The sequence below is a fragment of the Hemitrygon akajei genome, chromosome 9 (genome assembly GCF_048418815.1).
Source record: "Hemitrygon akajei chromosome 9, sHemAka1.3, whole genome shotgun sequence".
In the NCBI taxonomy this organism is placed as follows: domain Eukaryota; kingdom Metazoa; phylum Chordata; class Chondrichthyes; order Myliobatiformes; family Dasyatidae; genus Hemitrygon; species Hemitrygon akajei.
Genome location: NC_133132.1, coordinates 19745548 through 19772020, shown reverse-complemented (window position 1 = coordinate 19772020; position 26473 = coordinate 19745548). Strand labels below are relative to the sequence as shown.

Genomic DNA, 26473 nt, shown 5'->3' with positions numbered 1-26473 from the left:
TTCGCTATAATACTGCAAGTTTGGTCCGTGGAGGGTGAAGATTTTAAAGGAGTTCGGAATCCAAAGGATTGGGAAAGTTAATGTCGACAGTGAAACAGATTTGACCTTTGTTTAATCTTCGCACGAGGAATTAGTAATGAGTATCCATGATAACTCCTGTTCTGCCAGAAGAGCAGAAGGTTGGTTACAAAGTTTCATCAAAGAAAGGTCAATGCCTTTAAGCCATTTTATTTCCTTTGATTGTAAATCCTCCGGGGAATAACATACTTCGGCTGGGATCAGCAGTAACTCCATGACAGAGAATTTAAATCATTTCAAGAAATCTCCCCTTTAATGGACTGTGTAAGCATTTGGACTTTCGCATTACTACGTCTAGGAACTGTTTTCGCATTCTCGCTTTAAGAACTGTTTGAGCTGCTGTATCGCAGCTGAGTTAAGTTAATCGTTTGTTTACTTTTGTGTTTTTTTTAGTGTTTAATAAATGTTTTATTTGTTATAAACAGAAACCTGTCTCAAATCATATATTCATTGTTGCCGATTTGTAACAAATGGGGGCTCGTCCGGGAAAATTACATCACTCCACCATCACGAGACCATTACCTCATCTCCAGCATAGCCTCAAATACATCATGGTCACGTGACAGGTACAAGATACCCATGGGTACGTAACAGTGGCATTAGTACAATGCAATATGTACATCATAATAGAGAAATATGGATATATATTTCAATCAGATCCCCTCTCATCCTTCTAAATTCCAGTGTATACAGGCCCAGTCGCTCCAATCTTTCAACACATGACAGTCCCGCCAACCCAGGAATTAACCTCGTGAACCTATGCTGCACCCCCTCAATAGCAAGAATGTCCTTCCTCAGATTTGGAGATGAAAACTGCACACAATACTCCAGGTGTGGTCTCACCAGGGCCCTGTACAACTGCAGAAGGCACCATAGGGGGTTGATAGGCAGGTGAAGAGAAGAGGTAAGAGTGGGGAACAGAAGAAGAGGGAAGCAGGAGAGAAAAAGAAAAAATATATATATTTTTTAAAAATTACCAAAAGGAGATGTAGATATTCATGATATCATGTAGGAGGTGTTGCTCCTGCATCTTGAGAGTGGCCTCATCATGACAGAAGAGGCCACGGATCAAGATGTTGGCATGGGAATAGTGATAGGAATTAAAATGGATTGCCACCGGGAAATTCAACTTTTGGTGGATGGAGGTGCTCAAAAAAGCAGTCCTCCAATTTACGTTGGGACTCACTGATGTAGAGCAGGCCACACTGGGAGCACCGGATATAATAGATGACCCCAACAGATTTGCAGGTGAAGTGTTGCCTCAAATAGAAGGACTGTTTGGGGCCCAGTATGGAGGTGAATGAGCAGGTATAGCATTTCAGTCGCTAGGGGGAAGATTAGTGAGGCGGGATGAATGGAGAAAGTGGAGAATGGGGGGGGGGGGGCGGTGTTTGAGGTAAAAATGCGTTTTATGATATGATCCCTTTGAAAATGGCGGAAGTTGCGGAGAATAGTGTGTTAGATGCAGAGGCTCATGGGGTGGTAGGAACTCTATCCCTGTTAAGAGGTGGGAAGTTGGGGTGAGTGTAGATATCTATGAAATAGAGGAGATGTAGCCAAGGGCAGTATCAGTGGTGGAAGAAGGGAAACCCCATTCTTTTAAGGAGGAGGACATCTCTGATGACCTGGAAAGGAAATCCTCATCCTGGGAATAGATGCAGCAGAGACGAAGGAACTGAGAAAAGGGAATAGCAATTTTACAGGAGACAGGTGGGAAGAGGTATAGTCAAAATAGATAGGTTTATAAAAGGTGTCGATAGACAGTTTGTGTCCAGAGATGGAGATAAGGATCAAGGAAAGGGAGAGAAGTGTCAGAAATGTAAGTTGGAAGCGAAGTTGATGAATTTGATGAGCTCATCATCCCTATGATGATGCTAGACTTTGCAGCCTATCTTATGTCTGCTGTTCTTCTTGAATAAAGATATCACATTTACTGTCCTGCAAGTCATCTGGGACCTCACCTACGGTCAGTGCAAATCTAAAAATTTTACATTCTCTGTTGGGGCCCAGCAATCTACTCCCTTACATCCCACAGCAGCCTAGGATACACCTGATCAGGCTCTGCAGGTATATCCACCTTTATGTCTGCTAAGATATCTAATATCCCCTCCTTTTTAATGAATGTATGTACTGTATGATATTACTTCAGATCAGATCACACTACTATCTGTGCACCATTACTTAATGCACTATTTATTGTTATATTTATCATTACCACTGACACCGCCATTGCCAGAATCTCAGATGGCGATGAGGAGTGTAGGAGTGAGACAGATCACCTGATTTCAACGGGGTTGCAACAATGTCAGCAAAAGCAAGGAATTGATCTTCAGAAACGTAAGTCAGGAGAGCACACACTGAAGGCCACAGTGCAGAGGGACAGCAGCTTCCGGTTACTGGGCATCAGTCTCTCAAAAGATCTATCCTAGGTGCAACACATTGATGCATTCACAAAGAAGGCACACTAGTGGCTATACTTCACTAGCAGTTTGAGTAGATTTGTTGCCAAAGACTCTAGCAAATTTCTACCAATATATGGTGGAGAGCGATCAGACTGGTTAAGCCACGACCAGTAATGGAGGTTCCAATGCACAGGATCACAAGAGGCTTGGCTGTAGACTCACTCGGCTCCACCATGGGCTTCAAAAGGCGGTGTCTCAAGGCAGCTCCCGTCATTAAGGACCCCCACCATCCAACCCTCTTCTCATCACTACAATCAGGGAGGAGACACAGGAACCTGAATACCCACAATCAATGCTTTAGGAACAGCTTCTTCCTCCCTGCTATCAGATTTCTAAACAGTCCATAAATCTGTGATTACTACCTCGTTGTTTCTCTTTAACAACACTATTTATGTATAGTAACTTAGAGCCAATTTTATGTCTTGCACTGTTCTGCTGCACAAAACAATGTCATGTCATGTTTCAGAGATAATAAATCTGATTCTAATGTCAATGCCTATGACAATAAACAAATCTGATTCTGAATTCTCCAACTACATTATTCTTCCTTTTACTGAATACAGATTAGAAGTATTTATCTAACTTCTCAGATCTGTCCTCAGTGTCTTCTATCCCTAATGGGCCCTATTCTTTTTCCTGCCAATACCTGCAAGTTCAGGTATTTATCTAAATGCCTCTTTAACACCACCATTGCATCTGCTTGCACCACCACTCCTGGCAGCGTGTTCCAAGCACCCAGGATTCCTGTGTAAAAAAAACCTGCACACCCTCTTAAAATTTTCCTCTTCAATGATAGTTCTACCCCGGGAAAAAGACTCAAATTCCCTACCTATGCCTTCAGATAGATAGATAGATACTTTATTCATCCCCATGGGGAAATTCAACTTTTTTCCAATGTCCCATACACTTGTTGTAGCAAAAACTAATTACATACAATACTTAACTCAGTAAAAAATATGATATGCATCTAAATCACTATCTCAAAAAGCATTAATAATAGCTTTTAAAAAGTTCTAAGTCCTGGCGGTAGAATTGTAAAGCCTAATGGCATTGGGGAGTATTGACCTCTTCATCCTGTCAGAGGAGCATTGCATCGATAGTAACCTGTCGCTGAAACTGCTTCTCTGTCTCTGGATGGTGCTATGTAGAGGATGTTCAGAGTTATCCATAATTGACCGTAGCCTACTCAGCGCCCTTCGCTCAGCTACCGATGTTAAACTCTCCAGTACTTTGCCCACGACAGAGCCCGCCTTCCTTACCAGCTTATTAAGACGTGAGGCGTCCCTCTTCTTAATGCTTCCTCCCCAACACGCCACCACAAAGAAGAGGGCGCTCTCCACAACTGACCTATGGAACATCTTCAGCATCTCACTACAGACATTGAATGACGCCAACCTTCTAAGGAAGTACAGTCGACTCTGTGCCTTCCTGCACAAGGCATCTGTGTTGGCAGTCCAGTCTAGCTTCTTGTCTAACTGTACTCCCAGATACTTGTAGGTCTTAACCTGCTCCACACATTCTCCATTAATGATCACTGGCTCCATATGAGGCCTAGATCTCCCCATAATCATGCTAATATCTTTCCTGTAATACCAAGGGCACTTGGCTGTTCAGGTGTGGTACCTTGTCAAATGCCTTCTGTGTACAGCATCGACTGATCTTCCTTTGTCTATCCTGCCTGTAATTCCAACAGATTTGTCAGGCAAGATTTCCCCTTCTGCTGACTTCAGTCCCTCCTGTCGGTACTGCCCTTGGCTGTATAGCGGACATCTGTGGTTGTACTACGCAATATGAGGAACTGCTGCAGGCTGTTTTGCACCTTGGCTCCAAAGGAACGCTTTTTCGTTTGAGTGTATTCACGTGTATTGTTGAATGACAATTAAACTGAACTTGATTTCATCATGTTCCACCAAGTACACAAACCCCCCCCCCATCTTTAATAATGGATTTCAACATCTTCCCAACCACTAAAGTCAGAATCAGAATCAGGTTTATTATCACTGTCATGTAGTGGGATTTTTCTTAATTTCCGAGGTTTAAGAGTTGGAAGAAATGTATTTTTTTTCTGAATCCTCCTCCTTGAATTCCTCCCCCTTCTTCAACACACAGAGTATTTATTTGGTATTGAACCAAGCAGACGGAGAACGCTCAGGCAAAGTGTCCTGTATCTGCCGAATGAACTGATCATAGACCATCAACTGTCGCTGTACAATTAATTGAGGAATGGGGAAACTGTACATTTTCCACATGTGGAAATTGTGATACCATCCGGAGCGTAGTCTGTTATCCGGGTTTGTTCATAACGGTTGATGAGTTTGGTGAGGTACCACCAACTGCTACTACCACCAGTTTTGGCTATGTTAAATCATGATCCAAAGGTCTGAAGCTTTGATCTCGAAACATGAGGCAAAAGCATTCTATTAAAATTAAATCATTTCCAAAAACAGCAATATTTTAGCTGATTCCTGATGCTAATATAAAAGCAAAGGAAAAATAAACACCAGGTTCTTCACTTCTTACCCTGCTACTTGCTTTTTCAGTTTTGCACACAGAAAGAGGTCACTGAAGAGGAAAACATGCCGAAGTTTCCGAGCACCCTCCACGAGTTCAACCAGAAAGCTGTCCTTAATGAGCTGCCGATGCTGCAAAAATCAGGAAGATATTTAGAAAGAACATTCTTACAGCTATTTCTATTTTCTGGTGTTTCAATCTATCAGAATGTTAATTTTAACTACATGTAGGGCTTTCAAAAATACGTTTCTTAGTTTAAAGACTAGGTTTAACGCTTCCCCACTTAAGCACAAAAAAACACCCAACATTGAAAAGAGCATTTGAAAAGATTTTTCGTTAATCCTATGGTATTTCACTTGGGTATAACGGAAACACAGTAACAATGATGAACTATGGATATCACAGACTAAGCAGCTCAAAAAACTAAATAAGATAAATCCTCAGAACAAATGATGATGCGTAGGCTTAGTGCTAATTATTTCAAACAACTACAAAGACCAATAGAGAAGGAAATAATTGTGACTGAAGTAAATATGAGATTATTGTTAAGTGACAATAAAATATAATTTTAAACAGCTATAGGCTTGAGTAAAGAAAGAGTTAGACACCATACAATACTGGATGAACAAGTTAGAGAGGGGAGTCACTCATGGGAACTAGACAGGAGCAGTGTGTGTCTAGTCACAGTACTTGTACTATTAGTGTGCATGCATATGTTGCAGGTGCTGTAAACAGAGGTTTGGACAAATATATTTAAGCCCAGATTTGCTAACTTAATGTGGCATAGACCAATAATAAAACCTCCAACTCTGCCTTTTACGGCATTAATACCGACATATATACTGTGCATTTCTTCGGCAGTTTGAACGGGGCACGACTGCACAAGCGCGTGAAAGTCGGCCCGTGAGACAGCGGGAGAGCTTAAAAAGCGAGCAGATTAATGGAGTAGTCAACGGAGTAGTGGGAGATAGAGTAGGAAGGCTTTGGCTCGAGAGGCTTCGGCAAGCAGAGGCCGAGTACGAGCTTACTCCCAGTCAGGTAAGGCCGGGTAAGCTCCTTTTATTGATCTAATTAGCTTAGGAGTAGGTAATGGAGGCAGTAGTTAGGGCAATCGAGTGCTCCGTTTGCAGTATGTGGGAAGTCAGGGCGAGTACAATTGTCCTTGATGATTATACCTATAAAAGGTGCATCCAGCTGCAGCTCCTGACAAACTAGGTTAGGGAACTGGAGCTGAAGGCAGAGGCAGAAATAAACAGGAGTTACAGGGAGATAGTCACCCCTAAAAGTCAGGAGACAGGTAGCTGGGTGACTGTCAGGAGAGGGAAGGGGAATAGACAGAACGAGCAGAGCACCTCTGTGGCCGTTCCCATCAATAGTTTTGGATACTGTTGGTGGGGACGACCTACCAGGGACAAATTGTACTGGTCGCGTCTCTGGCCCCGAGACTGGACCCTCAGCTCAGAAGGGAAGGAGGGAAAAGAGGAGAGCAGTAGTGATAGGGGATTCGATAGTTAGGGGGACAGGTAAGAGGTTCTGTGGAAAGAATTGAGAATCCTGGATGATCTGCTGCCTCCCTGGTTACAGGGTCCGCAATATCTCGGATCGCAGCCTGATGTCGTGGTCCATGTAGGGACCAATGACGTGGATAGGAAGAAGGAGGAGGTCCTGCAAAGAGAACTTAGGGAGTTAGGTGCAAAGTTGAAGGACAGGACCTCCAGGGTTGCAATCTCAGGATTGCTACCCGTGCCACGTGCTAGTGAGACTAGAAACAGGAAGATCATGCAGCTAAATATGTGGCTAAGGAGTTGGTGCGGGAGGGAGGGCTTCATGTTTCTGGACAATTGGGCCTTGTTCCAGGGAAGGTGGGACCTGTTCCGATGGGACGGGTTGCACCTGAACTGGAGGGGGACTAACATCCTTGCGGGAAGGTTTGCTAGTGCTGTTCCTGGGGGGTTAAACTAGATTTGCAGGGGGAGGGGAACCAGAGTGTTAGAGCAGATAGTGAGGTGGAGGAGGATAAAGGTCATGCGAAAACTGCAAGTATGGTGCATGGAGTAAAGCCAGATCTAACATATAAAGATGCTTTGAGGAAAGAAAAACAGAATAAAGGGTAGAAGGGCTAAAGTGTGTGTACTTCAATGCATGAAGCATCAGGAACAAAGGTGATGAACTGAGAGCTTGGATACATTCATGGAATTATGATGTAGTGGCCATTGCAGAGACTTGGCTGGCACCAGGGCAGGAATGGATTCTCAATGTTCCTGGATTTCAGTGCTTTAAAAGGCATGGGGGGGGGGGGGGGGAAAGGGGTGGCATTACTGGTCAGGGATACTACTACAGCTATAGAAAGGGTGGGTAATGTAGCAGGATCCTCTTTTGAGTCAGTATGGGTGGAAGTCAGGAACAGCAAGGGAGAAGTTACTCTACTGGGGGTATTCTATATGCCCCCTTGTAGCAGCAGAGATACCGAGGAGCAGATTGGGAGGCAGATTTTGGAAAGGTGCAAAAATAACAGTGTTGTTATCATGGGTGACTCTAACTTCCCTAATATTGATTGGCACCGGATCAGTTCCAAGGGTTTAGATGGCGCAGAGTTTGTTAAGTGTGTCCAGGACGGATTCCTGTCACAGTATGTTGACAGGCCGACTAGGGGGAATGCCATACTAGATCTATCTAGTATTAGGTAACAAACTGGGTCAGGTCACAGATCTCTCAGTGAGTAAGCATCTGGGGGAGAGTGACCACTGCTCCCTGGCCTTTAACATTATCATGGAAGAGGATAGAATCAGAGAGGACAGGAAAATTTTTAATTGGGGAAGGACAAATTATGAGGCTATAAGGCAAGAACTTGCGGATGTGAATTGGGATGATGTTTTTGCAGAGAAGTGTACTATGGACATGTGGACGATGTTAGGGATAAATTTGTCCCAGTGAGGAAGATAAAGAATGGTAGGGTGAAGGAACCATGGGTGACAAGTGAGGTGGAGAATCTAGTCAGGTGGAAGAAGGCAGCATACATGAGGTTTAGGAAGTAAGGATCAGATGAGTCTATTGAGGAACATAAGGTAGCAAGAAAGGAGCTTAAGAAGGGGCTGAGGAGAGCAAGAAGGGGGCTTGAGAAGGCCTTGGTGAGTAGGGAAAAGGAAAATCCCAAGGCATTCTTCAATTATGTGAAGAAGAAAAGGTTGACAGGAGTGAAGTTAGGACCAATTAGAGATACAGGTGGGGAGATGTGCCTGGAGGCTGTGGAAATGAGCAAGGTCCTCAATGAATACTTCTCTTCGGTATTCACCAATGAGAGGGAACTTGATGATGGCGAGGACAATATGAGTGAGGTTGATATTCTGGAGCATGACGTAATTAAAGGAGAGGAGGTGTTTGAGTTGTTAAAATACATTAGGACGAATAAGTCCCTGGGGCCTGACTGTATATTCCCCAGGCTGCTCCACAAGGCGAGGGAAGAGATTGCTGAGCCTCTGACTAGGATCTTTATGTCCTCGTTGTCCACGGGAATGGTACCGGAGGATTGGAGGGAGGCGAATGTTGTCCCCCTGTTCAAAAAAGGTAGCAGGGATAGTCCGGATAATTATAGACCAGTGAGTATTATGTCTGTGGTGGGAAAGCTGTTAGAAAAGATTCTTAGAGATAGAATCTATGGGCATTTCATGGTCTGATCAGGGACAGTCAGCATGGCTTTGTGAAGGGCAGATCGTGTCTAACAAGCCTGATAGAGTTCTTTGAGGAGGTGTCCAGGCATTTAGATGAGGATAGTGCAGTCGATGCGATCTACATGGATTTTAGTAAGGCATTTGACAAGGTACCACAAGGTAGGCTTATTCAGAAAGTCAGAAGGCATGGGATCCAGGGAAGTTTGACCAGATGGATTCAGAATTGCCTTGCCTGCAGAAAGCACAGGGTCGTGGTGGAGGGAGTACATTCAGATTGGAGGGTTATGACTAGAGGTGTCCCACAAGGATCGGTTCTGGGACCTCTACCTATCGTGATTTTTATTAACGACCTGGATGTAGGGGTAGAAGGGTGGGTTGGCAAGTTTGCAGACGACACAAAGGTTGGTGGTGTTGTAGATAGTGTAGAGGATTGTTGAAGATTGCAGAGAGACATTGATAGGATGCAGAAGTGGGCTGAGAAGTGGCAGATGGAGTTCAACCTGGAGAAGTGTGAGGTGGTACACTTTGGAAGGACAAACTCCAAGGCAGAGTACAAAGTAAACGGCAGGATATTTGGTAGTGTGGAGGAGCAGAGGGATCTGGGGGTACATGTCCACAGCTCCCTGAAAGTTGCCTCACAGATAGATAGGGTAGTTAAGAAAGCTTATAGGGTGTTAGCTTTCATAAATCGAGGGATAGAGTTTAAGAGCTGCGGGGTAATAATACAGCTCTATAAAACTCTGGTTAGGCCACACTTGGGAGTACTGTGTCCAGTTCTGGTTGCCTCACTATAGGAAGGATGTGGAAGCATTGGAAAGGGTACAGAGGAGATTTACCAGGATGCTGCCTGGTTTAGAGAGTATGCATTATGATCAGAGATTAAGGGAGCTAGGGCTTTACTTTCTGGAGAGAAGGAGGATGAGAGGAGACATGATAGAGGTATACAAGACATTCAGAGGAATAGATAGAGTGGACAGCCAGCGCCTCTTCCCCAGGGCACCACTGCTCAGTACAAGAGGTCATGGCTTTAAGGTAAGGGGTGGGCAGTTAAAGGGGGATATTAGAGGAAGGTTTTTTACTCAGAGAGTGGTTGGTGCATGGAATGCACTGCCTGAGTCAGTGGTGGAGGCAGATACACTAGTGAAATTTAAGAGACTACTAGACAGGTATATGGAGGAATTAAAGGTGGGGGGTTATATGGGAGGCAGGGTTTAAGGGTTGGCACAACATTATGGGCCGAAGGGCCTGTACTGTGCTGTATTGTTCTATGTTCTATACATTTGTTTGCCGGACCTCCTGAACAACACAATTTTCTACTCACACAGAACGTGAGAATTACGAGCAAGGCCAAAACTGAAAGCTTTTGAGAAAGCAATGGCGAGCCAACTTGTTGCACTGGGATTTCAGCCCAACAACAATGAAGGATTGGCAATATACAGTATTTCCAAATTAGTACAGGAGCTTAGAGGGGAAACTTGGACCTGGTGATGCACCTATGTTTGTCCATATTTGTGCTCCTCTTGATGTATGATATGACATTTGTATTGATAGCAATGAAATTCAGTTTATTTTGCCAGACCAAGGCGATAATACTGCCTTGGGCTATTTGTGAGCACATTATTAGAGAGTAAATCTGTGATTATTTTGACTGGGTGGTAGTCAGTCAAACGGAATTTGAACTCTTTATAATGGATAGAACTTACATAACAATTTCCATCTTATTGTTGCACGGCAGTGCAGGAACTGCTTAGCAAGAGGCTCAGCAATTTCGAAAGCACAAGAGTTCAGACTCATGACCATCAGAGTTTAATCTTTTTGAATATCAGGTGAAATCCACTGCATTGTTAGAGGTTGTAAGGATACAAACTCATGGAAGAAGACAAGAAAATCATACACACAGCATATTTGGCCTAAGATTATTCTGCATCCATGTGTTGTGCTCTAACATAGTTCCTTAGTTCAAATGCATGTGGTTTGATGTACGTAATCTGTTAGTCAGAGAATCACATAACAAACAGTATTATAGCAGCACATAGTTCTATATATTGGGCATAGCTTTATATATAGTGTGGTGCTTCTACTCTTTTCAATACAATTGTTGTCTGGATTAGAATGCATCAGCTATAAAGAGAGGCTGTACAGACTTGGTATGTTTTCTCCCAAATAGCAAGAGCAAAAGATAATCCAACAGAAGCATAGAGAATTCCAGTTCACTGGGCCATCAGCTAATCGGGGCAATTCTTAAAGAACAAAAACAAATCAAGAAAATAGCTGCGATTCCCTTTGTTTATTTGGGGCACTACGCCGTTTAATTGGGACAAGAGACTGTTGCCGAACCATTTCCAACTAGCATCAGTCATGTACATGTTGTGTGGCCGTTAGACACTGTGCTTACAGGTTTTAAATAGAGTCAGTTATGTATGCTTGTGTTCAAAAATCAGTGATATTGATCACTATTAGTTGCTGACAGATAAGCAGGAAGACAATTCAGAACTTTTTTGCTCACTTCGGTTTCAAGCATTCTGGTTTGGAGATGCCAGAAAAGGCGGGAGTGAAAATGAAACAACTTCACTTCAACAAGTTAGGACCAACGAAGAATGTGAAGGTATTGTCAATCATCTTAAAAGTTACAATGGAAATGAAGACTTGGAAGATGCAATCATTAATGGCTTTGTATGAAGGCAGTCCATTATCGACACATAGTGTCTACATTGATTTTGTTAATTTACAGTCAATCAAAAGAACATGGCATGGTACACTGGATTAATTCCTCCGTTGATAACTATTAGAAACTAATACCATTGATACGGTGTATTAAGCTGTCAACAGCAGCAGAGTAGTATTCCACAACATAACCCTGCACATCCAACCTCTGTGAAACTGCCTTCACACCAGGATAACAGCTCCACATAAATCATCCAGCATATCTGAACACAGTGCCAACTCAGAACAGAACAGTACAGCACAGCCACAAGCCCTGCAGCTCACAGTGACAATGGTGTTTGTTTAGACCACGTCTGCCTGCACATAGTCTGTATCTCTCAATTCCGTGTCTGCTCATCTGCCTGCTTGAATGCCTCTTAAATATTGCAGTAGTATATGGTTCTACCACGACCCTTGGCAGATCATTCCAGTATTGTAGTAATTTTGGTAGTGTTCTAATTTGTTCCATATTTCACTGAAATACATAACTTGTTACTCAGTTTAATGGTAGTTTCCTTTTATATACCTTTTAACTATTTCTATGAAATTCTGGCTATTTCGGACATCTGCTTAATTGGGCCATAATGTACTGGTTCCAATTTGTTCCAATTAACCAAAATCCACGGCATATCAAATTATTAGAGGCACATACGGAGTAGACAGTGAACATCTGTTCCGCAGGGTGGAAATGTCAAATGCCAATGGGCGTTGTCATAAGGTGTAAGCATGAAGTTTAAGGGAAATTTGCAAGGCATTTTCTTTTTAACAACCAAGGTGAGAGGTTACTGGATGATTAACTCAATCAGCAGACTGGTGATTAACGGATAATCAGTGGATTGAGGAAGTGGATAATCAGTGAGATCATGGAGAGTAGTAACCAGTATGACGAGGGGATGAGGGAGTATAATAACCAGTAAGATGAGTGAGAGGAATAATCAGCAGAAAGCGGGAGGATGGTACTGAGTGGGATGAGAGAGTGTGGTAGTCAGCAGGACAAGGAAGGGGTTCAGTGGGATGAGGGAGCAGATAACCTATGGGATTAGGGAAGGAGGGTGATACTCAGTGGGATGAACTAGCAATCTGTTGGATGAGGGAGAGAGGGTGGTGATCAGTAGGATGAGAGGGCAGGGTGGTGATCAGTGGGATGAGGGAGGGAGAGTGGTGATCGGTGGGATGAGGGGGCAGGGTGGTGATCGGTGGGATGAGGGAAGCTGCAATCAGTGTAATCCTCCAAATAGCAGCTGGGATGTGGATTACAAATTACAGCAAGACTTAGAAATGGCATGTCAGAAGGGCAATGTCATGATAATCGTTGGGGATTTTAACATGAAAGTGTATTTGGTAAACTCGGTGGGTAGAGCACCTCAAGAAAGAGAATGTGTAGAATGTCCAAGGATGGCTTTTTGAACAGCTTGTTGTTGAGCCCCCGAGGGGATCAGCTGTGCTGGATTTGGAGTTGGGCAATGATCCAGAGGTGGTAAAAGTGTTTACGGGTAAGGAACCCTTAGGGAACAATGATCACAATATGATCAGAAATCATATTTCTCAAAATTCTCAGAAATTTGAGAAGAGCAAACTAAAATGCAATGTGTTGGTATTTCAACAGGAAATACAACAGGAAATTGTAAAGGAAACTACAATGGCATGAGAGGAAAACTGGCCAAAGTTGACTGGAAAGCAGGAATGACAGCAGAGCAGCAATGGGTGGTGTCTTTGCAAAACATGAGGGGTGCAAGACAGGTATATTCCAAATAAGAAGAAATTTTCAAATGGAATAAGGTAGGTACCATGGCTGACAAGTGATGTCAGAGCCAAAGTAAAATCAAAAGAGAGGGCATACAAGGAAGCCAAAGCTAGTGGGAAGATAAAGGATTGGGAAGCTTTTAAAAACTTGCAGAAGGAAGCTAAGAAGGTCATTAGGAAGGAAAAGATGAATTATAAAAGGAAGCTGGAGACTAACATCAAAGAAGAAACTAAAAGCTTTTTTAAGTATATAAAGGGTGAAAGAGAGTCGAGGGTAGATATAGGACCAATAGAAAGTGATGCTGAAGACATTGTAATGAGAGACACAGAAATGGCAGAGGAACTGAATATCTATTTTGCATCAGTCTTCACAGTGGAAGACAATTGCAGAATACCGGACTTCCAAGAGTATCAGGGAAGTGAAGTATGTGCAGTGAATATTTCAACTGAGAAGGTGCTCAGGAAGTTTAATGGTCTGAGCGTGGATAAATCTCCTAGACCTGATGGAATGCATCCTCGGGTTCTAAAGGAAGTAGCCGGAGAGATCGCAGAGGCATTTACAACGATCTTTCAAGAATTGATAAATTCTAGCATTTTACCGGACGACTGGAAAATTGCAAATGTTACTCCGCTTATTAAGAAGGGTGGGAGGCAGCAGAAAGTGCTTGGGAAACTGTTGGAATCAATTGTTAGGGATGAGATTACAGGGTACCTGGAGGCACATGATAAGATAGGCCAAAGCCAGTATAGTTTCCTGAAAGGAAAATCCTGCCTGCCTAACCGACTGCAATTTGTCGAGGAAATTACAAGCAGGGTAGACAAAGGAGATGCAGTAGACGTGGTGTACTTGGATTTTCAGAAGGACTTTGACAAAGTGCCTCACGAGGCTGCTTAGCAAGATATGAAACCATGGAATTACAGGGGAGTTACTAGCATGGGTGGAGCATCGGCTGATCGGCAGAAAACAGAGAGTGGGAATAAAGGGATCCTATTCTGGCTGGCTGCTGGTTACCAGTGGAGTTCCACAGGGGTCGGTGTTGGGACCGCTGCTTTTCATGATGTATGTCAATGATTTGGACCATGGGATTAATGGATTCGTGGCAATGTAAACACTCCTTTCATGAGGACTAGAATATAAGAGCAAGGATGTAATTTTGAGACTTTGTAAAGCACTGGTGAGATCTCAGTTGAAATATTGGAATATAGGGGCCCCTTATGAAAGGATGTGCTGAAACTGGAGAGGATTCAAAGGAGGTCCACAAAAATAATAACAGGTTTTAATGGCTTGTCAAATTTAGAGCTTTTGATGGCTCTCGACCTGTATTCACTCAAATTCAGAAAAATGAGGGGTGACGTCATTGAAACCTATCGAATGGGGAAAGGCCTTGACAGAGTGGATGTGAAGGGGATGTTTCCTATGGTGGGAGAGTCTAGGACCAGGGGACACAGCCTCAGAATAGAGGGGTATGCTTTTAGAACAGAGATGAGGAGGTGTATCATTACCCAGTGAGTGGTGGATCTGTGGAATTTGTTGCCACAGGCAGTTGTGGAGGCCAAGTTTGAATGTATATTTAACAGAAACATAGAAAACCTACAGCTTAATACAGGCCCTTCGACCCACAATGCTGTGCCAAACATGTACTTACTTTAAAAATTGTCTAGGGTTACCCATAGCCCCTTTTTCTCAAAGCTCTATATACCCATTTAGGAACCTGTTAAAAGACCCTATTGTATCTACCTCCACCACAATCGCCAGCAGCCCATTCCACGCACTCACCACTCTCTGCGTAAAAAACTTACCCCTGACATCTCCTCTGTACCTACTTCGAAGCACCTTAAACCTGTGCCCTTTTGTATTTGCCATTTCAGCCCTGGGAAAAAGCCTCTGACTATCCACACGATCAATGCCTCTCATCATCTTATACACCTCTACCAGGTCACCTCTTATCCTCCGTCATTCCAAGGAGAAAAGGCCAAGTTCACTCAACCTATTCTCTAAGGCATGAACTCCAAACCAGGCAACATCCTTGTAAATCTCCTCTGCACCCTTTCTATGGCTTCCACATCCTTCCTGTAGTGAGATAGATAGATAGATAGATACTTTATTCATCCCCATGGGGAAATTCAACTTTTTTTCCAATATCCCATACACTTGTTGTAGCAAAACTAATTACATACAATACTTAACTCAGTAAAAAATATGATATTACCAGGGTCCTATATAGAAACATAGAAAATAGGTACAGGAGTAGGCCACTCGGCCCTTCGAGCCTGCACCGCCATTCAGTATGATCATGGCTGATCATCCAACTCAGAACCCTGTACCTGCTTTCTCTCCATACCAACTGATCCCTTCAGCCACAAGGGCCATATCTAACTCCCTCTTAAATATAGCCAATGAACCGGCCTCAACTGTTTCCTGTGGCAGAGAATTCCACAGATTCACCACTCTCTGTGTGAAGAAGTATTTCCTCATCTCGGTCCTAAAAGGCTTCCCCCTTTATCCTTAAACTGTGACCCCTCATTCTGGACTTCCCCAACATCGAGAACAATCTTCCTGCATCTAGCCTGTCCAATCCCTTTAGAATTTTATACATTTCAATAAGGTCCCCCCTCAATCTTCTAAATTCCAGCGAGTATAAGCCTAGTCGATCCAGTCTTTCTTCATATGAAAGTCCTGCCATCCCAGGAATCAATCTGGTGAACCTTCTTTGTACTCCCTCTATGGCAAGAATGTCTTTCCTCAGATTAAGGGTCCAAAACTGCACACAATACTCCAGGTGTGGTCTCACCAAGGCCTTGTACAACTGCAGAACCTCCCTGCTCCTGTACTCAAATCCTCTTGCTATGAATGCCAACATACCATTCGCCTTTTTCACCGCCTGCTGTACCTGCATGTTCACTTTCAATGACTGGTGTACAATGATACCCAGGTCTCGTTGCACCTCCCCTTTTCCTAATCAGCCACCATTCAGATAATAATCTGTTTTTCTGTTCTTGCCACCAAAGTGGATAACCTCACATTTATCCACATTAAATTGCTTCTGCCATGAATTTGCCCACTCACCTAACCTATCCAAGTCACCCTGCATCCTCTTAGAATCCTCCTCACAGCTAACACTGCCGCCCAGCTTCGTGTCATCCGCAAACTTGGAGATGCTGCATTTAATTCCCTCATCTAAATCATTAATATATATTGTAAACAACTGGGGTCCCAGCACTGAGCCTTGCGGTACCCCACTAGTCACTGCCTGCCATTCTGAAAGGGCCCCGTTTATTCCCACTCTTTGCTTCCTGTCTGCCAACCAATTCTCTATCCACATCAATACCATACCCCCAATACCGTGTGCTTTAAGTTTGCACACTAATCTCCTGTGTGGGACCTCGTCAAAGGCCTTTTGAATATCCAAATATACCACATCCACTGGTTCTCCCCTGTCCACTCTACTAGTTACATCCTCAAAAAGTTCTATAAGATTCATCAGACATAATTTTCCTTTCTATAGCTGTAACATTACCCCTTGCTGTTAAACTCAATCCCATGTTTGATGAAGGCCAATGTATATGCCTTCTTAACCACACAGTCAACCTGTGCAACAGCTTTGAGTGTCCTATGGACTCAGACCCCAAGATCCCTCTGATCCTCCACACTGCCAAGAGTCTTACCATTAATACTATGTTCTGCCACCATATTTGACCTACCAAAATGGACCACCTCACACTTACCTGGGTTGAACTCCATCCGCCACTTCTCAGCCCAGTCTTGCATCCTATCAATGTCCCGCTGTAACCTGTGACAGCCCTCCACATTATCCACAACACCTCCAACCTTTGAGTCATCAGGAGATTTACTAACCCATCCCTCCACTTCCTCATCCAGGTCATTCATAAAAATTACAAAGAGAAGGGGTCCCATAACAGATCCCTGAGGCACACCACTGGTCACCGTCCTCCATGGAGAACATGACCTGTCTTCAACCAGACTTTGCTTTCTCTGGGCAAGCCAATTCTAGATCCACAAAGCAAAGTCCCCTTGGATCCCATGCCTCCTTACTCTCTCAATAAGCCTTGCATAGGGTAACTTATCAAATGCCTTGATGAAATCCATATACCCTACATCTACTGCTCTACCTTCATCAATGTGTTTAGTCACATCCTCAAAAATTCAATCAGGCTCATAAGGCATGACCTGCCTTTGACAAAGCCATGCTGACTATTCCTAGTCATGTTATGCCTCTCCAAATGTTCATAAATCCTGCCTCTCAGGATCTTCTCCCTCAACTTACCAACCACTGAAGTAAGACTCACTGGTCTATAATTTCCTGGGCTATCCCTACTCCCTTTCTTGATTAAGGGAACAGCATCTGCAACCCTCCAATTTTCCGGAACCACTCTCGTCCCCATTTATGATGCAAAGATCATTGTCAGAGGCTCAGCAATCTCCTCCCTCGCCTCCCACAGTAGCCTGAATATATCCCATCCAGTCCCGGTGACCTATCCAGCTTGATGCTTTCCAAAAGCTCCAGCATATCCTCTTTTTTAATGTTTATATGCTCAAGCTTTTCAGTCCAGTGAGTCATCCGTACAATCGCAGAGGTTTATAGATTATTGATTGGTCAGGGCATGAAGGGAGATGGGGAGAAGGCAGATGATTAGGGCTGAGAGGAAAACTGGATCAGCCATGATGAAATGGCAGAGTAGACTCAATGGGCCAAATGGCCTAATTCTGCTCCTATGTCTTATGGTTTTATGGAATTATCAGTGGAAAAAGGGAGGGTAGTAATCAGTCGATGATTAGGACGTAGTTAGTGGAATGAGGGAGAATGATAATCAGTAGGGTGAGGGAGGGGATAATCAGTGGGAAGGAGGAGGGTGGTAAATCAGTAGAACGATGGTATGTGGATGAGGGAGAAGAGAATCTTGGGATAAGGGAAGGTGGTATTCGGTGTAATGAGTTAGGAGATAAATAGAGGGAGGAGGGAGGATGCTATGTGGGATGAGAGAGGGTGATAATCTGTGGGATGATGGAGGCTGTTAAATCTGTAGGATGAGAGCACATCCACAGTACAGCTGTAGAAATCCTAATAAAATACAGTGAATGTCTTTTTTGCAATTGCATCAATACATTGGGCCCAGGACAGATCCTCAGAGATGTTGACACCCAGAAACTTGAAACTGCACAGCCTTTCCACTTCTGATCCCTTAATGAGGATTGATTGGTGTGTGTTCCCTCAACTTCCCCTTCCTGAAGTCAGGGGCTGGGGAGGGGGTGAAAAATATTTTTATGAATCTGAGATCTGGGAAAAGAGGGAAGGCCCCTCTTATGCTTATGTATCAGCTGGGATGGACATAAGAATTGGCAGTATTTTTAGTAGGGAGGGGAAGACTGGCATTATGTTTGTTGTGAGGGAGCCATTATTTAGCTTGATTATAAGGAAAATCAGGAATTACTGGCTATTCATCAGGGTGTCAGGGGTGGGACTGGCTGTTTATGAGGGGTTCCATGGTGGAACCAGCTCTTCAGGAGGGATCTAGTTGGAATTCTGCAGTTCTATATTCCCAGGAGGAGCAGCTTAGGAGGATTAATGGCACCTAACGGCGGCTCCTTTGCTTGCATCTTCAGAAACAGCTCCATTTCCATCTTCAATATCTCTATTTTTCCCTTTCAGGTTTCTTTTGAAGACCTTGACCTGGAGTTACACACTGACTACGGTTCTTGGTGAGAATGCGACCCGCTCTCAGGGTTTCACGACTGGCCATTATTCGGCACTCCAAGTACTCAGCCTGAGAGCTCAGCACCCCTTTGGAGGGCCGAGATCTATCTCATGGCTCTGGAGACGAGCAGATCGAAGGTTGGTGTCCGGGCAGATCGGTGTGTTGTGGGAGATGGAAGGTTTAAAGCTGTGTGCCCAGAGACCTGAGATCTTTGGGCACAGAGCTCAGAAAAAGTGACATGATGGACTTTTAACATCATAAATCAGCGAGTTGTTTAAGCTTCCCCTCTCACTGTGAAATAGAGACTCCTCTTCCTCCCTTATTGGCGGGGAGAGAGCCTGTGGTATGTCGAATACCGGCTGATCAAGTGGTCTTGGCAGTACTGTAAGTCTGTGTCTTTGGTTTTGCTTTGCTCACACTTGAGCGCTCGGTGGTGGGTGCCGATTTTTTTTTTGCCGGTTGGGGGGGGGGGGGGGGGCGGTTTGTTGCTTGCTGCCACTTACGCGCAGGAGGGAGGGGAGCTAGGTGGGGACTTTGGGGTTCTAACATTTAACCATCATTCATTCTTTTGGGGCACCTGTCTGTTTTTGTAATGGTTGCGAAGAAAAAATCAGGATGTATATTGTATACATTTCTCTGACATTAAGTATATCTTGGACCTTTGAAACCAAAGGGACCAGAGGTAGAAATTCTGGCACATTGAGCAGCATCAGGAATATAGTTAAAAATACACAGAAAATGGAGGCAGGAATACACCATTTGTCTTCTCCATTCAACATTACCATGGGCTATCATCCGCTTGGAGGATAACAACAATGAGGCTGTTTTCAGGCGGCAGTTTGGTAGATAGGGCTGAGGAGAAAAGTCATCTTAGTACAAAGGGTGTGTTACCGAATGATGTTGGCAAATAACTTCTCTTGCAGGCCTCCCAATACAGTAAGCACAAGTTTTTCTGGGAGCCTTCAGGAAAACATGATTCATGATCTCCTGCAATGTTCCAAAGGGCTGCATGGGAAATAGTATCACAGCCAAGCAGAAAGCAGAAGGGGAACAAGTCCCTGGCCTGCTCAGGATAAAGAATACTTTTGACAGTACAGTCTTATTCAACGTTTTGACTGAAGCTATTTAATTTTTTTTCCATCTTCTTTCAAGTCCCACTTTGGTAATCTGATTGCTCATGTTTTAATTCTCCACTGAAGCTTAAAAGATGAACTTATGCTGTTCTCCTAAATTGGTTTCTCCTAACTAAGTTTGACAGTAAACTGACGGTATAACATCACTTGTGTTTGACATCTGCTGTAAACAGCATCAATCCTGAAGACACAAACTCAGATTCATTAGTCTCGGAGTTGCATTGAAACGAAGTATTAAAAGCATTCAATTTGTTCCAAAACTGAAGCGGGATATGAGTAAAAAAGTTAACAACACTTTATAAAGATATGTGGGTTACCTGATTTGCAGTTGTGAAACGCTTTTTGTGCAGTAGGAACTCCATTCATGCAAGCAAAGAATAAAATCGGAGTTTATTACAGGGAAAGGTGCACAGAGACAGCACAATCAAAACGACAAACAGGAAAACAGCACCAACTCAAAACAAAACTATGTAAAAACATCTGTTTTCAAGGACTCTAAAACTCCAGCAAATAAATACACAAAATGATGGACCTCTAATGATCACAGTTTTCAGAAAAAGTTCTGATGGTGTCAGGTTATATTATTTTTATTTTAAATGAATAAAAATATAATATGTGCCTAACTGCTGAGGTGATAAATAAATAGTGTTTGGTCATAAGCTCAAAAAGTTCAATTATTAATCTCATATTCACAAAGTCAGTTCATCTCCACAGGAGGTGACGACTTGGCACTATGCATTGATGCTGGTTTCAAGCAGAGGTGAAGCTGAATAGTCCACAGATAGCTGTTAAATAAGGTCTGCTTCAGATCCAGCAGTGATGCCTCCACACACACATGCATGAGAAGCAATCAAAAATCTCCAAATGCTCTCTTACTATTCGCTTTTACTAGATTTCATATATGGTTTAGTAAAAGTGCACTGCGGGTAGTATGGTTGGTTCACTCTTATAGTGACCCAGGTTCTAACCTGTCCTTGACTGGAGCTTGCACATTCTCTCTGCGACTGTGTGCATATCCTCTTGATGCTCTGGTTGTTTCCCACATCCCAGGGATGTGCGGGTTGTAACGGTAATTAGCCACTATAAATTGCACATTGTATAGGTGGTTGGTAGGATGAGAGAGAAAACATTACAGAGAAATAAGTGGAATGGGATTGATGAGTTTGCTCTGAGTTCTGGCACAGATTCCTATGTGATACAGAAAAATGAAATGATACCAGAATACCAGTGAATGTGGAAAAATGATTGGTAACATGCAATACAAGGACAGGCACAGTTACTCTGCACTGAACAATGGCTCTCAAGAGTGCATGCGTTAAATGCACAAGCTGAAATGATTAATATGGCTCCGGAGGGAGTGACAGAAGCCTAGAAGGTACACAACTCACATAAACAAATTCTGAAACAATTTAAACAGAGTTAGGACGCAATTTAAAGTTTAAGAGAGAAACAAAATTAGAAAATTCAACAATAGAATTTGTAAGTTTGAGGGTTATAAAATAACAATTTGCATTAGTATCCATGGGACAACAGATCAACAATGTACTGAACACAGAACAAGTAAGTATACTTCTAACACAGGAACTGGCCCTTTGGCCCACCATGTCTGCGCCGACAAGAATACCAATCCAAATTAATCTCTTCTGGCTGAACATATTTGATATCTCTTCATTCTCTGCTTATTCATGTGCCTCATTGCAATTGCATCTGTTTCTCCCACCTCCCCACAGGGTATGCCAGGCACCTGTTTAAAGATTTTCTCTCTCTTGGACCACCTTCTGTATCCCTCTCTGATCTGGTTCCACCTGTCAACCACCCTCCCTCTTCCTTCTCCAGCCGATTGCACCTGCCCATCATAATCCACTTCACCTGGTTCCACCTCCTATCTCTGAGTCACTCCCCCCTATCAGCATTTTAAACCAGCACTCTTTAGACCTGATGCAGGGCTTCAACCAGAAACGTTGAGGCCCTGCATCAGGACTTAGAATGCTGGAGATGCTGGCAATGGCGATAGTGATCAACACAACTACAGTGACGTCCTACATTTAGTTCATGAAACTCCTTTTTGTTTTAAATATATTTCTACAACTACTCTATGAGAGATTGGAGCCTGTAATTTATATTTTGATAACATGTTTTTGGACCAACTAAGTGCTCTGGTGTTTCTGCTATGTCTGAGGGAATTCAGAGTAGGTGTGAGCGAGGTTGAGAAAGGCAAGTGCAGCCTGATGGCGGAGCACAAACCCATGATCAGCTCTAAGTATCGACCAACTCGCTGCTTAAAGCATCGAGCAAGATTGAAATCAACGAGGATGAGAGCAGAAGGCAAGAGGGTGTTCAGCACAGTATTTGATCAGTTCCCCTCTCCCCCCCGCTCACTGCTGCTGGAGGAAGGTGCAAGAACCTTGGGCCCAGGGTAAGGTTTGGGAACTGGACTCATTTTTAGAGAACCCTACAGTTCATGTTATATGTGCTTCTGGTTTCTAGTTATTCCTTCTTTATTGCAATTTTGCGTAATTTTGATCAGGGTAGATTGGCTCTGTGGCCTGGAGACAATAAACGACACAGTGCTAAATTGAACTGAGCTGAACTAAACTGAACATTTCTAGACTGTTTCAAGGACTCTCTGGTTTGATGTCCTGTGTGTCATTTGCTCGTATATCTGTGCGATTTGTTCTTTTTATTTGCACAGTGGGTTTCTGTGAACAGGTTAGGTGTTGTTTCTCTGTTTCATGGCTACTCACAGGAAGACGAATCTCAGGGTGGTCTGCTGTATACATTGATAATAAATATACTTTGAAACGTTGAGCGCCCCTTCATCTCCACGGACACTGCTTGAGCCACTGAGCTTGTTCAGCAGTTTGAACATGGATGCTTTATTACGTATACCAGTTTATTAATGCAAATATCTAACCAGTCAGTCGTGCGGTGACAATTCAATGCATATAAGCATGTAGGCATAGTCAAGAGGATCAGTTATTGTTCAAAGTAAATGTCAGAGTGAGGAAGGCATGTGATCTAAGTGACTTTGACCGTTGGTGCCAGTCGGGGTGATCTGAGTACCTTCCAAGTCTCTGGAGTTTACGAAGAATGTATGAAAAACAAAAAAATATCCAGAGCAGCAGTTCTGTGGGCAAGAACACCTTGTAAATGAGAGGTCAGAGGAAAATGGCCAGGCTGCTTCAAACTGACATGGAGGTTACAACAGTAGTGAGAGAAGCATCTCTGAACACACAACGCGTTGAACCTTGAGGTGGATGGGCTGCAGAAGCAGAAGACCACAAACATACACTCAGTGATCACTTTATAGGTACAGGGGGTACATAATAAAACAGCCACTGAGTGTAGAACATACAATGGCACAGCACAGCAAAAGGCCATTTGGTCCATGATTTTATGCTGAACTACTTAAAATAGTAAATGAATTCCAAACTAAACTAATCCCTCTGCCTACTAATGTCCAAATCCCTCCATTCTCTGTACATTTGTATGCCTACCTGAGATGCCATCTGTTATGCCTCTCATAACTTCTATCAGGACTCTCTCAGCTTTTATTACTTTAGAGCAAATAACCCAAATTTGCCTCTCCTTATAGCATATGCCCTCTACTCCAGACAGCATCTTGCTAAACCTCTTCTGCATTTTCTCCATCCTTCCTATAATAGGGCACCAGAACAGAACACAATAGCCCATATATAGTCTAACCAGAGTTTTATAAAACTGCAACATAACTATCTGACTCTTGAAATCAATTCTTTGACAAATGAAGGCAAACATGGTGTATCATTTCTTTACTACCCTATCAACCTAAGCAACCACTTTTCCGGAGCTTTGGATTTTGCCATTAATTCTGCACTGTTCTCTTACTTTCCAAAGTTTTGCACTTCACAACTGGTCAGATTAGACTCCGTCTGCCATTTCTCCGCCCATATCTGCAACTGATCTTACTTCACATTATCCTTTGCAAACTTACTTACCCACCCTTCTATGTTTTCATGAAGGTCATTAACCTATGACATAAACAGCAGAGATCCCAGTAATAGAACACCATCAATCACTGTCTTCAATCACGACACTCTGTGTTCTATGGGCAAGCCAATTCTGAACTCAAACGGCAAAGTCACTAAGGATCCCGTGACTCCATGTTCTGGATGAGCCTCTCATGAGGTCCTTGTCAAATACTTTACTAAAATCCAACATCTAGAGCTCTATCTTTACCAATCACCCATGCCATCTCCACAAAAAAAAACATAATAGAGTAAGACATGACTTGCCCTGCAGAAAGCTATGCTGACTGTCCCTAATTAGGATTTGCAAAGTCTCATGAATTTTGTCCCCAAGAACCCTCTCCAATAGCTTCCCTGCCAATACCGTGAAAGTCACCGGTCTATAGCTTCAAGAATTACCCCTACTTCCCTTCTTGAACAAAGGAACAAATTTAAATACAACTGTCCTCTAGGACCTAGACTGTGACTTGAAGATCTTGGTCAAAGCCCCAGTAATTTCATCTCTTGCCTCTCTCAATAATCTGGAGTATATCCCATCAGATGCAACTCATTCCACTTATACAGGTTACCTCTGCCCCAGAAGAGGTTCCAATGATTCCAATTATCACTTGTACCTATTACCTCCCAGCTTCTGGTTCAATTTCCATTCCTCCCCCCCCCCCCCCCCCCCCCCCCCCCCGGCTCCTATGCCTACCATCTCATCTCACCTGGGGAATTGGTGACAACGGCTCAGGAAGTCTCAAATTGTTTTGGAAAGGGATAAAGTTAGCCAGAAATTAAGTGTGTGAACTGGGGGAAGGCAGCTTCTTGCAGGTAAATCTACATCTGGGAAATGAGAAGCTTTTAAAAGTCAAGTATGGGGAAGTTCAGGGCCAATATTTTCCTCAAAGGGGAGGGGTTAGAACGAGAACTTCATATCTCAAGGAATAAAAACAGGTAAAGAGCAACAAGATAGAGATGGACCCTTCCAGAGTGTAGAGAATTCAGAAGGGTGCTTCTGAACCCTTCAGACACTGGAAACTGGAGAAAAAAATAACTTGCTTTAAAGACTCAGCAGATCAAGCAACATCTGTGAAGGCAGAAGAATGGATCAAGACTAAGAGTGCAGACGAAAGATCGCTAGTACATAGAAGTGAGAGGGAGGGGAGACAAAGGATTAAAGATGAAAGGGGGAATAATGGGAAGATGAAACCTTATTTTCTTCTCCATCCAGTTCCACCTATCACCTACCTGTCTCGGCCCCATCACTTTTCATCTGATTCCACTGATCAACCCTCTCATCTCAGCCCTCCTCTTGCTTCAATCCATCAGCTATCTTCCCATTTCACTCTAAGACATGATGTAGGGTTTCAGCTCAAAACATCCATCAACCCTATGCCTCCACAGATGTTACCCGACCCTACTGAGTTCTTCCAGCTGTTTGCAGCTTTGATATGGAACAGCATCTGACAGTTATCATGGACATGGGACAGCTTCTGAACTGGTGACTCCATAACCTGAGATGTTACAAAAATGTAACAATGCAGATGCTAGGATTTAAAGTTTTTGGATATACTCAGTTTTATGTTAATTCCTCTTTTGATATGCTCTCATGCTCCCGAGCATCTCTAACATTTCCCACTCCTTTTGAGTCAATTGAGTACTTTTGGAGTATATATATTGAAGGGTCAGAACGATTATTTAAATAGATTATGGTGCCTGTGTACGAACCCAAGTGCAGAACACGGGTGCGGAGACAGAGTCGGGAGGCGTGGAGTCAGTATCCAGGAGCAGTGCTAGACTTAGAACTGGCAGTCCTAAGAACCTTGAAACGAGGTTACTCACACCGGAGTCAACCAACGAACTGGCAGCTCCTTGTTGTGATCACAGGGTTTTTATACTGCATTTGCTGATGGAAAGCAGGTGTGTGTAGTTAGTGGAACCTGGGAATGACTGGAAACTAAACGAGGGGATTCAGGCCCAATTCCTGAGGTAAATAGCCCCAGGTGGGCGATTGCCAGAAGGGACCATGACAGCACCCCTCCCTCAACGGGAACCTCCAGGCCTGTCTGGATGTTCCCGATGAAAATCCTGGATGAGGAAAGGGTCTAGGATGAAGGAGCGGGGGACCCAGGAATGCTCTTCTGGACCGTTCCCTTCCTGGTCTACCAGGTATTGGAGACCCCTGCCCCTACGGCTCACATCCAGAAGTCATCGGACGGTGTATGCTGGATGGTTGTCGATGATACGGGCAGGTGGAGGAGTCTCAGCTGGGGGGGCACAAGGGGCTGACGGAAACTGGCTTAAACTGGGAAACATGTAAAGACGGGTGGATGCGCGTGGATCTTGGCAGCTTTAGGCGGACCGCTGTGGGATTGATAACACTTTCGACCTTGAATGATCCCAAGAAGCGAGGGACGCGTTTCCTATACTCGTTCCTCAGCGGGATGTCCTTGGAGGAAAGCCACACCATC

At 43.6% G+C, this 26473-nt stretch overlaps 1 protein-coding gene across 2 annotated transcripts in view; it reads right to left on the bottom strand.

Annotated features, from left to right (window-relative positions):
- LOC140732900 (breakpoint cluster region protein) overlaps positions 1-26473 on the bottom strand; it is a 381893-nt gene that overhangs the window by 160635 nt on the left and 194785 nt on the right. Inside the window, exons 9-10 of one of the 2 annotated variants that reach the window (XM_073055571.1) lie at positions 20331-20369; positions 5061-5182 (exon numbers count right to left, since the gene is read on the bottom strand). In XM_073055571.1, the coding sequence (XP_072911672.1) occupies positions 5061-5182; positions 20331-20369 (161 nt within the window). The remainder of the gene's footprint in view (positions 1-5060; positions 5183-20330; positions 20370-26473) is intronic. The other variant, XM_073055572.1, reaches the window with a different exon arrangement.